A 16,142-nucleotide genomic window follows, 5' to 3' on the forward strand; every position below is an offset into this window, starting at 1 on the left:
GTGAGACTTACTTTTGATGCTATGAATAATAACGAACCAAAACTGATCACACAGTGTCTTGTCTTTAGTTTATTCAGCACATTTGTACATGCAGTTCTCGCTAAAGTCGCCACTTCTGCTGCTCTGTGATCTGGGTTGCCATGACAACGTTCCAGTTCAGAATGATGAGAGTACATTCAGATATTACAGCTATTTAACCAAAGATAATATTTACTCTTTGCCTCCTACATACAGAACTCATAACAGAATCAAGGATTTCTCTTTGGCCGAACAGAACACATCACGTTAACACTCTAATCTGTCCCCTGCTGTCATGTGCCCATTTCCATGACAGAGTACTGTACAGATTAAGGCAAGTCAAGTGATATCAAACAGGACACACAGAGAACAACTACAAAAAGGGAGGACCACCGTGAAGATGGAGCGACTGATGCGTGTTCAGATGTAGACAGGCTGCTCCTGTGCTGTCAGCAGACGGTACATGGCTGCTGGCATCGTCTTCATGTGGATCTGGAGCAGAGAGGAACCAGCAGACAATGAGCACATCAGGCTTTCTGCGACTGTACAGTATCATGCATGAATATAATTTTAAAAGGGATAAAGGGGAATGTCCACCTCTCCCATGGCGTTAGACAGGATCTGGACAATTTTCTCATGAGGCGTTGCCACGACACTCTGGCCGTTGATCTCAATGATGCGGTGGCCGACACGGACGCCTCCTCTCTCAGCGATACCTCCCCTCATCAGGCTGCAGATCTGCAGAACACACAGGAAGGTCGTTCACAGGAGCAGTGGACTCGCATCTCAGTGACAGCGTCAAACAGCAAATATGTCCTTGAACACGTTTCAAACAATCGCTGCTTCAAGTCTGTTGCTATGAAACTGACACAGGTTTTAGAAAAATGAAGTTAGAGCACTAAGCAACGTGATACAACATTTAATGTGAACCACACAATGCGATCCATTTCATACTCACAATGCCGTTCTGGACGCTGAAGCCCAACTGGTACCTGAGGTCCGGTCTACGGATGAGCACTGTGGTCACAGGAGGACACCTGACGATGTTCATCTTGATCCTGGACTGAGACTTTAGACCCTGAAGAAAGAGCAGTGAGGAGAGTTATGACAGTACTGATGACAGCTACCAACAGCTGAAAACCACCCAAGCACGGTCACATTACATTAATCAAACAGATGAAGATATAAACACACCTTGATGATGCTCTGGCAGGTGCTGAGTGGTAAACCCACCAGACTCGTCCCATTGATTGTCATGATTTGGTCTCCAATGTTGAGTCGTCCAGACTTTTCAGCTGGCCCACCATGCATCATGCTGGCTATGATGACTGTGGGGAGGATAGACCCCCAGCCGGACTCCACGATCACCACACCCAGGATCTCCCCTTTCTGCTTCTCAATGTAAACCTACAGACAAAACAGTTTCATTCGTTAGAGTCTGTTGATCACAAAATGTGGAAGCAGCACATTTCATTTTCCTTCTGAAGCTGCACCGCTCACTGTGACTCTGCTGCCTCCTACTGGTTGACTTACATCTCTGCAGTTCTCTGACTTGGAAAAGTGGATGAGGTCGTCGTTGTACATGTCCTGAGTGTTGAGGAGGTCGCTGTACTCCCTCTGGCTCAGGTCTTCGGGATCAATGCCGTTGGCCCTGAGGAACTCCTGGTAGGCGACACTGAAGGACTGACCAATAGACTGAGCAATCAGCTGAGCCTGAGAGAGAGGGAGGGAGAGACTGTAAATGAGTGAAAACCAGTTACAAGTTCTAAAAGCTAATTAAAATAGTGGGATGTCTGGCGTTTATGTGCTGATGACAATCTCAAGGTTGTTGAGTTTGTCCTCAGCAGACTCCAAAAACAACAGTTTAAGAACCCATAACTCACATCTTCAGACTCAAAGACGTGGCAGATCATCCTGTACAGCCGCCTGTCGTCATGGCTCATGCTGGTTTGCTCTGTTGTGTGATCCAGGTTTTCCTGTGCACTGCGGGACCGGACCATCTTGCCCCGGGCCATGAGGACCACCATGTTACCAATGTCAGCTATGTAGGAAATGGTCCTCAGTGGCAGGTCCATTAAAGTGTCCTGGAGATTCAGAAATCACACAAGCCACAAGGTCCTTTGGATTCTTTACAAGCTTGTTATTAAAGTACAGAGAAGGACTTTGTGGTTCTGGAGTACCTGAGTGTCTGCATTGAGGACCTTGATCCTCTGCGTGGACATGAACAGATCGACCTCAGCTGCAGAAGGAACCTCGCTGTCAGGACTCTGCACAAGACAGACCCAAGAAGCAACAGCTCAACAAACCGCAGTGAAGGCGGCCAGTAAAGTAGCAGTAACCATAACAAGACTCCATGTGAGACCATGAAAAAAGGAAGAGGAAACAGAAATATGTATTCACATGAAACCTTAGAATCAAGAGACAAATGAACTCACCTTTTTCCTGTTCTTCGCCTGCTTCTGAGCAGCCTACAAAAACAAACCAGAACAAGACAATGAGACAAGAGAGAAACACAAACAAGCGCCACACTTGACTGAGGTGTGTGTGTGTGTGTGTGTGCGTGCGTGTGTGTGTGTGTGCGTGCGTGCGTGCGTGCGTGTGTGTGTGTGCGTGCGTGCGTGCGTGCGTGCGTGTGCGTGCGTGCGTGCGTGCGTGCGTGCGTGCGTGCGTGTGTGTGTGTGTGTGTGTGCGTGCTCAGGGTTCATGTCTCCCAAGGCTGCAACGCGCCACCATTCTCTCTTTCAAATATTGCACTGTTAAAGAGAAAACCACCGAATAGAAGTGATGCTGTCTGACGTCACTGCAGAGTGGATTCCCACACTGACGCAGCAGACGCTCGTGTTCGCCGCGTCCACAGGCTGCTCATCACACCATCACGATGAGCATCACTGACTGCTGACCTGTGGCGCACGCCACCGCGCATCAGTCTGTCTGCCGCCACGTCCTCCCTGTGTTTCATTTATACAGGCAGAATCTGTCCATCCCCATGCTTCACTGTGGAGCTGAGACTTAAAGCTCATTTTAGACATATGTTAACAAATCTGGTTGTATTTTTTGATTACTGCTGTGGATGTGGTACAAGTTTATGTCTGTATTTTGATCTTTAATGTCCATTTAATAAATAATTTCAAGATTTATATTGTCATTTTAAACATTACATATTTTAGCCACATTGTAACATTTGTTGCAAACCAAAGAAGCCAAGCGAGACAAAAGATAGCACAGGTGACTAAAACACCTAAAGGAGCTGCATCCGATCGGCTCAGTGTTGGTTTGACAGTGTCTGATGATCATAAGATCTGTGTTTTTAAGGTCTATGTGCCAACATGACATCACCTATAGAGCAGTATATGACTCACTGAACGTTCTCATATATACACAGTATATCTACAAGCAGCCACAGACTCTTGACACAGATTTTTGAAACTAGCTTCTTAACGCCGGTCAAATTAAAAGCCAATGAGATGTCAGCCCACTCACAACCTCCACTAAAAAGAAACTGGGATGGCCGATTCCCCCCATCATTATATGCTCCATCAGCCTGTAGGATTCCCAGCGGGGGCGATGTCCTGAACTGTCAGTCAACCGTCCACGAAGCAAAGCGGGGCTTTATTCCACTCCTGTCTCACTGCTCATCTCATCACGTGCCACGCTGTCACTGTAAGTAACTCACAGCTCTGAATATGTTCACGCAGCCAGAGCAAAGCTGCTTTTTGTGAACCTGCATCACTCACGGACGGGAAGTAAAAATAACAACTAAAATTAGAAGTGGTTGAGCTTCGGTGCAGCGACACTGACTGACGCCTGATTGTTGTGGGCTTTTTTCTCTCTCTCTTTGCGTGACTCTCGTTTGACATTATGCACAGTGACTGGAGCAGAAAGCATCTCCAGAGCCTCGTGGCCAGGAACCACCGTTTATATAACGGAGAGAGGAGCCTGTCTGGTGATGCATTGTGCATAAAGCCCAGCACTTTCTTGGTTCTGGCAAATATGAAGTGATTCTCTGTTACATCACTGATGATGTACCCAAGAATAGTTCTGCGAGCTCCTTGATGTCTGTATTGGAACCTATTGAAATGTTCTTTCCTGCTCACTCACCCGGACTCTGTTCATGGCCTCCTGCGCCTGCTGCATGCGGCTGCTCTTCGTAGGCGTCCGCTCTGACAGCAGGTGGGTGCAGCCCAGGTAGGTTGCAGCAAAGATGATGCCGTCGATAAGATCTTCAGGGTCACATGGTCCTGGGACTAAATACCCCAAAGCACAGCGATTAGAAGGTGAAAATGTGGCTATGCTCTAATAAACAGTGAAAACGAAATGAGCTCACCGTCTACAAATGTGGGAAAGGGAGGAAGAGCTCTATGAATCTGAGAAGGCAGAGACAAAAACCATCACTATTCTTATTCAGCTCACATTTAAGCTGCTGTGGGTTTTTATTTGTGATTTTGGAGATCCCCCTTTATACACTGAGCACCTCTACACACTGCTTACATGCCGCTATTGTACCTCTGCGTCTCCTGGCATGCTGCAGCTCTCTCTCTCTCTCTCTCATTTACATTCTGCACGACTTCTTCTGCTGTCAGACAAACACCTTACACACCTGCCATCGCAGGCCTGCATGCATTTCAGGGTTTCCTGTACCACATGTATCACATTCTGTATTTCCTAAATACTGACGTCAAATTACTGAGCTGATTCTTTCTTTGTGTCCTCATTAGACCTGATCTATGCGTTTACTGACCTCCTGGACTGACGGCTGCTGTGGAGGTGATTGCGGCTGAACTTGTGGCCTCTGCTGTGGAGGCGGAGGCTTCTGTTGCTGCCGCTGTTGCTGCTGATGAGGTGGCTGAGCGTGCGTCTGCAGTGGCCGCGGGTTGTCCCTCTGCTGTGGCTGGTGGCCGTGATGGTGGTGGTTATTCTGTTGGTGATAATGCTGCCGATGAGGCACTCTGGATGTCTCAGCTCTCGGAGGGCTGACCGGCTCGGGAGCCGGACCTGGGGCAAAATGGGAAGGAGAGTCGGATGCCGGCTGAGGGGGAAGTGGAGGAGGCTAAGAAACAGAGAAACGAAAAAAAAGAGGGTTCTAAAGAAACGGTCACTCTCCTAACTGCACTGCTCCTATGGCAACGCATTCAGAAGATACACCGAAAAATAAAATGAGAGCCAAGAATAAAAATCTGCTGTAGGCCTTGGTGCCAAATTAAAATCAAAAGGATAGAACTCAAAATTCTTCCTCTCCACTGTTGCAAAATTATTATTACATTATAAATATAAATATACTTGCATGAGATTAAATATACTGTATACAATGTTAAACTGGATTTCCATTAAAGGCTTGCTCTATGTGGAATTTGTTAGGTTTAATTGTATAAGGTCTTGAACTAGCTGGTAACTGTAATTGGAGCTCTATAAATAAAACTGAATTCAATTAAATAATTGAAATGATGCAGACCTAGCGAAACAAATAGAAACAGCACAATGACATTTTCCCAATCTTTCTAGCACTAAAAGCATAAGAGACCTTGTGAACCCGCACATGTGAACTCACATGTTCCGCTGTGGTCGGCAGTGGGTACGGATCCTCCGTGGGGCTGACGATCTGTCTCATTACCCATATTGGTTCCACGGGATGGTCTGGTGTGTATGGGGAGCGCACTGTCTTGGTCTTCACCTCCTCAATCGCCTCCTTGATGTCTTTGATTGCTAAGCTGATCACGTTTCCTGAGCTCACTGTACTTTCCCCTCCTGCGAGACCCTCAGGGTTACGGTCCTCGTGGGCCTCCCCGGAGTTACTCTGCCCAGAGGGGGGGCTCTTTGCCCGGGGGTCTGCTGGTCTAGGTGGTCTGCGGCTTCGGGGGACGGGACTCTGGTCAGCGCAGCCACCCTCACTATCAGACTGACCGTCATAGTGATGCAGCCGGCAGCCGACAGAACGATCCAGAGGGGAGTGATGGGACTTGAGATCTCTGCCTGGCCTTTGGGTATTATGGCAGCTCCTGGAGGGGGAAGGAGGCGAATTCTCTGCTCGATGGCTGCTAAGGGGCTTTTGGAACTCGTTAGGCTCCGTCCTGTGACTGGGCTGCCAGCGAGGTTCTCTGTGTGACTCTGGATAGGTGGTCTTAAGGGGTTCGGGAAAAGAGTTCGGATGGGACTTTGGCTGCGAGCGGGAGTCATGTGGAGACTCTGAGTATGACTTTTGGTGGGACTCTGGGTAAAAGTCTGCATAGGTTGTGGGATGTGACTCAGAGCAAGAAGTGGAGTAGGACAAGGAGCACGACTGGGAGCAATCATCATCATCTTCATCTTCAGGAAGGTCATGGTCTGGTACTGGACTCATACTGGTGTCTTCACTGAAGTGGTCCAGCTGAGGAAAACCGGGAACATCGGGGGATGAAGGAGGAGTCGGTGACTGGAGCGGTGGTGGGCTGTGGAGCGGCCCGTCCATGCTGAGCGAGGCGGCACTCTCCGTGTCAGAGCACAGATCTGTGACCTCTGTTCCCTGAGCTGCCATGTCTTCCTCTACATTGTTCCTCATGTCTTCCTGGTCGCCCTCCACCCTCTCTGCACTTGTCCCTCCTTCATTCTGCAGGTCTTCCAGGCTGCAGCTGGAGCGACCTGTGGTTGAACAATCCATTTCTTGTTCATTTTCATTCTCCTTGACTTTCTGCAACTTCTCGTTACACTCCACTTTACGCTCCTGCAGATCCTCGTCTGCTACAGACGGGGTATGTTGGCTGAGAAGTTGGTTTTCTGCTGAAGGACCATGTGAGAGGTGGTTGGGGGTGACAACAGCAACGGGAGTCTGATGTGGAAAGTCCTGCGATTGGTCCATTGAAGGATCCCCTTGTGAGCATTGATGGGACTGTGCCTGTGCTTCATGTTCACGCTGATCCACAGCTAGCGATGAGTCCTGCACCTTTCTGACTGGCTGCCTCTGTCTGTGTCCTCTGTGTCTAGGGTTGGGGTCACCATGGCGGCGGTAGCATGTGACAGCAGGACGCATTGGTTGGACAGAGCGACTCTCGGTGTCTCGTTTCTCACCTTCATCCTGCTTCGCTGACACCATCGCTGGGCCCAGACCAGGACTTCGAGCCTGGCCTTGACCACGGCCCTGCCCCGATGGAGGTCGCCGAGAGTAACGAGGGGGTCCGCGTCCTGTGGGAGGATGGTGGTGGTGGTGTTGATGGCGATGGTGATGGTGATGATGCGCCTGAGGATTCGGGTCCCCATCCTGGTTGAGCATCTGACAAGGTCGCCAGGACCGGCGTACAGGAGGTTCCTCATGGGTCATCCCATTGGGCTGCCTGCTCCTCAAAGGGCCCTTGTGCTCCTCTCTCTCCTCTGTTCCCCCCACACCTTCTGCCTGATACTTGTGGCTCATGGCTGGAGCGGGATCAAAGGATTTTCAGCACATGCTCCTGTTGTTTCCAAGGAAACCCAAAGCATAGCACAGTCTGGAAGAGACAGGCGGGATACGAATCACAACTAATGTGTTGAATGTGTTATTAGGGCTGTGTTTTGCATATTATTCATTTATAAAGGTTTTCATAGCAACAATTATTGCAAAAATGGATTTAGCCTTCCATCTCGGGTCTAGCTTACTGATATCTGTGCAGGAAACCTAACCTGAAGCTCAGTACAGAACCAAGGTTGTTAATAGCCACGTGTAAAGGAACAAGTGGAAAAAGAGCACTCGTCTTACAGCAGATACATACTTGTAGTTACACTAAATATCCAAGCTCATAATTCATTAAATAGTTCCAATGTGCCCCCATGCAAACTAAGATCTGTTAAATATGGATGGAAGCTTTAACAGGAATATACTTTTGAGTCATAAAGGACACACTAGAATGGCGTCTGGAGGAGTTATGGGTCCACTTCTTGAGTACACTATTACCTTCAGGCATGATTACACAAACAGCTGTTTAAAGCAATCAGAGACCTTTAAATAAAATCTAGGACTATTGCTAACAGTGCTGCTTACTGCCAAAGCAACTGCATTCTATCTGTTATTGTTGGATTCACTGTAGCAAAGCTCAGTATCTTACTATGGTTAGGTTTATATGTTATCACAGCTAATTAACTCCACCACCCCTACATCTGTCCAACCAGAGACTACGTAGACACCCAACGCAAACACAATACTGGGTATCGGGTCAAAGAGCCCTGTTTCAATACTGCTAATAGCACAGCTCTAAATCCTTTGGGATTCATCTGGGTTCGCAGGCACTTTAATCTGCAGCACATTCATCCACCCACCAGTAGCTGACAGATGGCTCAGGACACGAGCAGAGGAACAACTAGGCAGGTCAAGATGGCAAGGAGCATCGTGAGAGGGCCAAGGTGGAGCGTGCTAACAGGGTAACCCTCAAATATCTGAATTCATGAATTCACTACTAGAACCAAAGAACAGGTCACACTGTGTTTTTATGATCATTTATAATCATTCATATGCATCATAGAGTACGAATTAAAAGGTCACTCCTACTAAACGGAGGCTTCATTAGGCTATGAGGAGACAGAAGCTTTAATGAAATCAATCAAGTGAACTAATAATAATACATGTTGCTATATAAATAAGTTTATACCTGAGAACAAAACTGCTCATTCTGTAACCTGAGTAAAAAAAAAAAAAACAAACTGCCGGGAGGCTGCCAAGAGGCACAGCAGGGGCAAGCGTGGTCTCCCAGGGTGGCTAATGTTCATCTAATATCTGTCTCTGCTGTAGTTTAGGGCTGGATCGCGGTGGCGGAGTAGTTCCGAGGAGGAGTGAGGGAGGCGGGGCTGCCTGGGTCACAGATGGCGGCGCAGCGTTCAGACGGACACTGAGCCCAGCGCTGCACTTCCATCTGTCAGGCTGCAGTGAAAGCTACGGGGGGAGGGATTTACCATCCCATTATCACGCTGGCATCGCACGGACAGAAGACAGACAATGACATTAATGCACAAGTGCGACATGTGTGCCAGAGAACGTTCCTACTTCAGCGCACTGCGTTACTCTCACTAAAATGTCAACAGTTTGTAAAATTTACCTCAAGATCATGTAAATCACATAATAATAATAATAATAATAATAATAATAATAATAATAATAATAATAATAATAATAATAATACACTGTTCTCCCTACACTGCTTTGAACATGGGTGGGTGTGTTTTCTACACGACTGCTGAGCTTATACTCACTGGATACCAAAATGTTCCCACACTCCTGCCTGAGCATACCTACAGTAGGAGCCTGCTCTCTGGTTGTTGTAATCCATCTTGAGCCAATTAAACAGGCCTACTTTTATCACTTGATCACACTTTGCACACGTGGTCACGTAACACACGCAAGGTCCCTGTTTAACAATCAATAAATAGTGAAATAATTCACCAGAATGCGGTTGCTGAATATAAAGGTTCAGATAAGTCTGGAAACCTTTTAGATTTCATTGGACACGATCGTATAGATGCATTCTATGTGGATAAAAGACAGGGACATCAAGTCAAAAAGGTGAGATTAAACAAGTGAATGCATTCAGCGGGTATAAAATGGCCTTACGCCTACATTTTAACTACACCCAACACTGCGGTAAATGGAAAAACTTATTTTTGAGTTAAAATAAACAGAGATTCAGCTTCTTATTAGTGAGGAAATGCTTCTTGCCTTTTAATTATGTAACAGTGAACCAACGTTAGGGTTTGGACTGTTTCTCTAACCACGAGGAAGTTTAAATGGCATTTTTCACAATTTCACAAAATTTCGCGTTTCATTAACAAAACAACCAATAAAGAAAATAACTGGTGGGTAAATAAATTCACAGCACGTTGTCACGTGAACAAGAACCCACCAGGCAGGTGCTTTTATTTTGAAAGATCGGTGCCTTCGTAATTCTCCACTCCGATGACATTGAACACTTTTATTCTGCTAAAAGGGCAAAAGATTTATTTTCTTTAGAAGTGGTTGCTTCTGTGATCAGCCTGCGTTTGTGCACTTCTTTATTCTGTAGATGATTATTTGTATAACATATCTATATATGTCTGGGGACATACATACATACATACACACGCCAATGATCAACGCCTAAAGCGAATCACGTGTGTTTTACCAAGGAAAACATCGAAAACCTCGAACTGACAGCTGTCTTAATTCTTTGCTCCTTTTCCCCCGATAGCCTGGATTATTTCTCCGCAGGTGTCAACACCCGTTATCAGCGACAACGACCCGAACGCATCTTTCCCGACGCCGATCCCGTCCCGTTTTAAAGCCGGTTCCTCTCGGCGCCCGCTGACGCCTTTACCTGTGTGTCAGAGAAGGACTGGGCCGGATCCGACTGCTGCAGTGAACATCGTCCTCGTCCCCGTGCCTGCTCGCCTGGCTTGGCCCGGTTTGGCTCGGCTCGTCCCTCCAGACAACTTGCTCGGATTAAGACCGGCCCCTCCTCCCGCAACGTGACGTCACAGTGGATTAGCGACGCACAAGAGCGCTTTTCCGATGCCCGCGTGTGTGGTCATCAGTGCGCTCCCACCTACTCCATCAGCTGCAGCCTGCCTGCACACACACACACACACACACACACACACACACACACACACACACACACACACACACACACACACACACACGCTCAGTTCGTACCGTCGGTCGGTCGGTGGTGTCGCTGTTATTCATGATAACATTCTGATCATTCTGAACTCTGATCATTATTATTATGACTAATTACCTAGATCAATAAAAGACCTTAGTGTGATATTTAAGCCAACTTCCTACAGTTTCCTCTGACCTACTACGCCAGAATCTATGGAAATAAACAGTCTATCTCACTATTCATCCCAGCCTCTCCAGTAGTACTGTGTCTAGATTTACAGTAGATAATAACACACACCTCTACATCTACCTGGTCCCTGCTCCATGTTAATGTATTCACCTCCTCACTCAGCCATGGCTCAGCATTCATCTTCTATATATAACCCTGGTCTGGTTTTGCAATGTTGTTTTTGTATTATTACTGATGTTACTGTTTTATATTTGTATACTTTTCATTAGATTTACAGTTTAGGCAAGCATGTCTATGAGGAGGTTATTATGTAAAGTTACTGTGCATCTAATATAGTAGCATACTGTGACGTCCTGGGTGACGACAGTTGCTACAGGCAGCCTGATGAAGATGGCTACACTTTTGCAGCTGACTGCCCTACTGGCGAGAGTCTCATACACAGCACGACCCTGGGTAACTTTTAGCAGCAAAGAGAGAGAGCAAACGGTCTTTTGCTACCATCTGAGTCAATGCTCAGATAGCTAACAAAAACGGAGCGGAATACAACAATGCTCTCATTATAAATGCCTGTTGAGCACCATCTGAGCAAACAAACCTTGACTTTGCTCCAAACAAGATAGTCAGAGGAGTTACAACAATGACGTTTCTGCAAAAACAATGAGAATAGCCGACAAACGAACCCCAAAATCTTTCAGGCCCTCTTTTGTAGTAGGGACAGAATAATGATCAGTAGATGAAACCTTTAAATTGACTACAAGCATTAAACAACATATTTTTACTGTTTATGTCTAAACAGTAGTGGAGGCTTTTGATTCTGCTACCACATGACTCTGATCTCCATCCTCATCTAGACTGTCCTCTGCTGCTGCTTCACAGATAAAGTCCAGAAAATCCAACTCATCTCCTCTATCAACACGTGTCCCTCTGAAATAAAGCCACTGAACCATGATGCTGCTTTATGTTTATGCTGTCTCTGTGTCCAGAGGTCAGGTCATAGTGACTCAGCCTGGAGCATTAAGCTCCACACTGGGAGGAACAGTCGCTATCGGCTGCAAAACTAGTAGTATAGTAGTAATGGTAAATGGTCCGAACTTATATAGCACATTTAAACACCCTTCAGGGATCCGAAACGCTTTACACTACTTCTCATTCACCCATTCACTCTCACACTCACACACTGATGCCAGCAGCTGACTAATGGCAACTACTTATCCTGATACCAACAGAAAATGGAGAATGTCTTAAACTGCTCCTTTACTGTGCTACTAGTCGACAGCTGGGATCGTTGTTCAGGCAGTGCATTAGGTAGTGACTTCACTCTGACCAACAGAAACTGAACTACCTGCTGGAGCTGCAATCTGTAGAGATGCTGCCTAAATGATTGGTAACATTGCATATGTGAGCACTAGACAGTAGACACTGCTGTGGATGAGGAGCTTAGGTTTAAGCAGTTAGAACTTTAGTTTGTTGTTTTGGGCATCAACGGGATAAATGGCCTGTTTTTGCACTGGGACCTGTACTGTCAGTAGCATAACTGCACCATCAAAAACACAGTCACCTCTGCATGCAATACACACAGCATGTGTACTTATTAGTTAAGGCTATATATATTTAATGTGTTTGTACCATTAATCATTTCTCCAGAACTCTTCTCTTAATCATCTACTCTTAACAATCAACTAGAGATGACTGGGATCCTGAAAAAACAAAACAATTGATTAGACCTTTCCCAAAACCACTTTCACAAATTAAATTAAATACACAACAGTACTGTTCACATTCAAATATTAACATAAACCTTCACATGATTCTATCAATTAATGTCTTTTAGGTGGATGTAGCCAAATAGAGAAACATTTAGTGTCCCAACAGTGTTGGGACCACATGTTATGACTTGGCCTCCATGCCACCAGGGGGCCCTCTGGTCCAGTCTTGTGTAGTGTTCTCTTGGGTTGTTGCTGTTTGTCATGTCTTTTCTTGTCTGTTATTTGTATTATTGTCACCTGTCTGTATCTGTGTTTAAGGTCCTCATTAGTGTTATTCCCTTCCCATTTTTGTCCATTTTGTTTGCTGCCTGGTCTTAGGCTCTGATTGGAACAGGATAGAGCATGGTTTTGTTTGTTGGTGGTAGCTCGTAGTGAGTCTGGTCCAAGTTCTCTCCGTCCTCTATTTGCCAGTTTACGTGGATGAAGTTAAAAGAACAGTTTGATAGGGGTTACAGGTCTCAGTCCTTAGCTTAAAAAGGAGGCTATGGATTTTATTTTAAACAAGGACTGTGTCTGTGCCATTGGATGCTGCAGCCTCTCTAAACCATCCCGTCAGTTCTGCTCATCCACCCCTGGTCCTGCTTCATCCACCCGCAGTCCAGTTCTTCGTCCTAGTTTGCCTTCTCCAGGTCTTCATTTGGGCCCTAGTGAAGATCACACGCCCATATACTGGATTCAGATAAGGTCCTGCCCCTGTTGGAGTGATGATGATGTCATCACGCCACTGCCTGGATACAGCACAGAAGTTTTTGTCTCGTCAGCCTGGCTCGGCTCTTCACTGTTTGTTTTGTGTGACTGACTGGCCTTGCCTTCGCCACCGTCAGCTGCTATGGTGGCATTGCCTCCACCTTCCACGGTGGACCTCCCTCCTTTGCTGATGCTTCCCTGGAGCGGTTTTGTTTCCATGGTGCTTGTTGTCGTGTGTCCATATTTATTGCTGTGTGTATCATTGTTTGGTGTTTTAGCTTTTCAGTTACCTTTACCTTTGCCTGCACAAGCAGTGATTTTCCATTGTTGTCACTTATCTGTTGTCAGCACATGCATGTAAATCCTGTTTGTAGTCGCATTTGGGTCCTCCATTTTGTTTGCTGCCTAGCCTTGGAGCAGGCCAGAGGATGGGCAGTAGCTCGTAGCGAATCCGCCATAGTTTATATGCAGAGAAGTTATCATTCCTCCTCCAACACAGACTGGTGGATTACTTGCTTTGGGCTCACAGACTACAACTTGTCAGGCTTTGGCAGATATCGGACCCACATGCAAAGTGCAGACACGGTGATCGGTTGATAAACAGGTTTTATTGTGCAAACGTAGTCAGGTCAATCCAGGTCGTTCACGGGTGGTCTCAGGTAAAGCACAAAAAGGAGCAGGCAAACTCAATTCCGAGGACAGGTGAGCTCGGCAGAGGTAGAGGCAAGGAGTAAGCTATCTCAGTCAGGAACGTTACCAATATATTCCAGGCGTAGATACAGGCTAGGTGCAGGCAGAAATCAGCAATCAGGTACAAACAGGATCAAGAGACAAGGTGAGCTATACTAGAACGCTGGAATGTGGTGTATGCACGCAAGAATCTGGCGTCAGACTGTTGAATGAGGTGGTGACTAAATACTGGTGGTGATTACTAATTATTGTCAGGTGTGCATGATGAACCGGAGATAGCATGGGAAACAGGTGTGATCTGGATGAGACAGGAAGTCCTTCAAAATAAAGAAGGAACTGGAACTGAAACATGACACATCACAACTAGTGCTTCCTGGTTTCCCCTGTACCTGCCCCAGCAACAGTTGGGCTGAGAGGGGGCGGAGCCCGCCTGCTAGAGTGCAACTGCTCCGTCCGCCATTGTTTTTCTCTCATACGCTTACAGCACTAATATTCAATGGCTGGAGGTCCCTCTGTAGATTATTTAGAAGACAGCGAGTACTTCCCACACACAGTCTGATATTTGTGGTTAGTTGTATGAGCCAGAGTTCAGCGCTGACTAGTTACGCTGTTTTTCTGCTTAACAGACAAACGCTCAGACATTACTTTACATTTTTAACAAATGTTTAAATTATATAAATAAGTGTTTGAATAAAGACATTGTTTCTAAGTTGTTTGGCAGCTTTTTATTTTGAATCAAAGCAAACAGTCAGAAAGCCACAGACATTTAGCCAAATCCATCAGGAGCAGCAGCTTATAACTGTGCTCAAACTTTACAGCACAAACTAAAACAATAAACGGTTGAATATTTTACTTACTCAGTGCTCATTCAACTGTTCTGTCTCGGCTGTTTTCCCAATTTCTTCTCAGTATTTTGACAGTAGTTTCCAGCTTCTCTGTCCACGTGTAGCTCAAAGCTGATGGCGAATTGAATGAAATTAGCAGCAGTGAAATTCAGGACGGGACTACTCTTTTTAATAATCCAGAGCAGGTTGTCCGGCTATTAAATATTAGTGCTGTTGGTGTGAGCATGAAACGCAATTGCCGACCGAGCAGTTGCGCTCCAGCAGTCTGGCTCCGCCCTCCTCTCAGCCCAACCGTTGCTGGGGCAGGTACAGAGAAAACCAGCACCAGTTTTAGTTTCTGAGCCATCTGCCGAGGCGTTTTACCGGAGGTATAAATGAAAATTTCTCATCATAGAATTTATCGAGCAATCTGAGTGCCCTACTACTGCCACATGTGAACATGCTGTAAATACAAATTATATAATAATACAATATTAACTGCCCTTTTGGAATTATTAGTAGTATATATAGTAATATTTTCTCCAAACACTGGCTTCAAATAAACCAGTTCCAGTGAAAAACAATTCCTCTGTTACTACTTAGTACTTTATAGACTACCACAAAAGACACCAACTCAGTGTACCTTTTGAATAATCCTTAATTTCTTTCTTAAGTAGATAAAAGAAGTGGCTTTATCCAGTGTTGTCATTCACAAAGTATTTTTCTGCGAGCTGCTCATGTTGAAACTAGGACAGTTATTATTAATGTTTGTAAAAATGTTTGACTAGCTAGAAGTTTGTGAAAGACAGTTTATTGTAGATCATCTGTCTTTTCTCTTTAAGCAGTGACACACTGTAACAACACTTCATAGGAGATTGAGAACTTGAAATTTAAAACTTTTTGATTTTAAATTGTTCTTTTGCTGTTCAGAGGTTTGAAGTGTAAAGCACTGCATATGTACTTATTGCTTTTTGATCTCATAGCAAACACTCAGTACTTCAACTTGAATATGCGTGTCACCTCTGATTACACAACCATAGTGAGTAAGCAGCCTCCCTTCTGTTGGACCTACGCACATGCAGGCAAGTCAGGTCTTCCAACAGTCTTATTTACAGGACAGAAACAGAAAAGTCCCTTCAACAAACTGTTGGCTGTTGTTTTTAAAAGAGAACGTAATAGAATTTAATTGCATTAAAATTCTCATCTCTAAAACATGTCTTTGCAATATTTATGAAAAAGTTTAGGCAATTACAATAACATAACTCCTCAGCTCCCCTCTATTTGTCTTTGTTCACACTTTTATTGTACTGTGTTTCTTCTGACATGTCTCCTGTTTCAGCTCATCAATCACCACCTTTCTCCTCCTCCTCCTCCTCCTCTCTCTCTGTTGCTCTCGGACT

General features: G+C 45.6%; 1 protein-coding gene across 1 annotated transcript; it reads right to left on the reverse strand.

The window, feature by feature from the left end:
- Positions 1 to 51: 51 nt before the first annotated feature.
- Positions 52 to 10,547, reverse strand: LOC114866599 (amyloid-beta A4 precursor protein-binding family A member 1-like). Its single transcript, XM_029168544.3, has 13 exons — positions 10,299 to 10,547; positions 5,564 to 7,469; positions 4,757 to 5,065; positions 4,343 to 4,382; positions 4,117 to 4,262; positions 2,454 to 2,486; positions 2,199 to 2,285; positions 1,902 to 2,102; positions 1,552 to 1,731; positions 1,213 to 1,425; positions 977 to 1,096; positions 616 to 756; positions 52 to 510 (listed from the first exon to the last, which is right to left on the reverse strand). Exons 2-13 carry the CDS (start codon positions 7,394 to 7,396, stop codon positions 439 to 441), a joined length of 3,375 nt encoding a protein of 1,124 aa, XP_029024377.1. The 5' UTR covers positions 7,397 to 7,469; positions 10,299 to 10,547; the 3' UTR covers positions 52 to 438.
- Between the last annotated feature and the right edge of the window lie 5,595 nt (positions 10,548 to 16,142).

This window comes from Betta splendens, chromosome 12 (genome assembly GCF_900634795.4).
Source record: "Betta splendens chromosome 12, fBetSpl5.4, whole genome shotgun sequence".
In the NCBI taxonomy this organism is placed as follows: Eukaryota; Metazoa; Chordata; class Actinopteri; order Anabantiformes; family Osphronemidae; genus Betta; species Betta splendens.

Coding starts and splice junctions, on each gene's coding strand:
- LOC114866599 (XM_029168544.3), bottom strand. CDS start 7,396: ATGAGCCACAAGTATCAGGCAGAAGGTGTGGGGGGAACAGAGGAGAGA. Junction 2,103..2,198: donor TCCTCAATGCAGACACTCAG/GTACTCCAGAAC, acceptor CTGAATCTCCAG/GACACTTTAATGGACCTGCC. Junction 1,097..1,212: donor CCTGCCAGAGCATCATCAAG/GTGTGTTTATAT, acceptor CTCTTTCTTCAG/GGTCTAAAGTCTCAGTCCAG.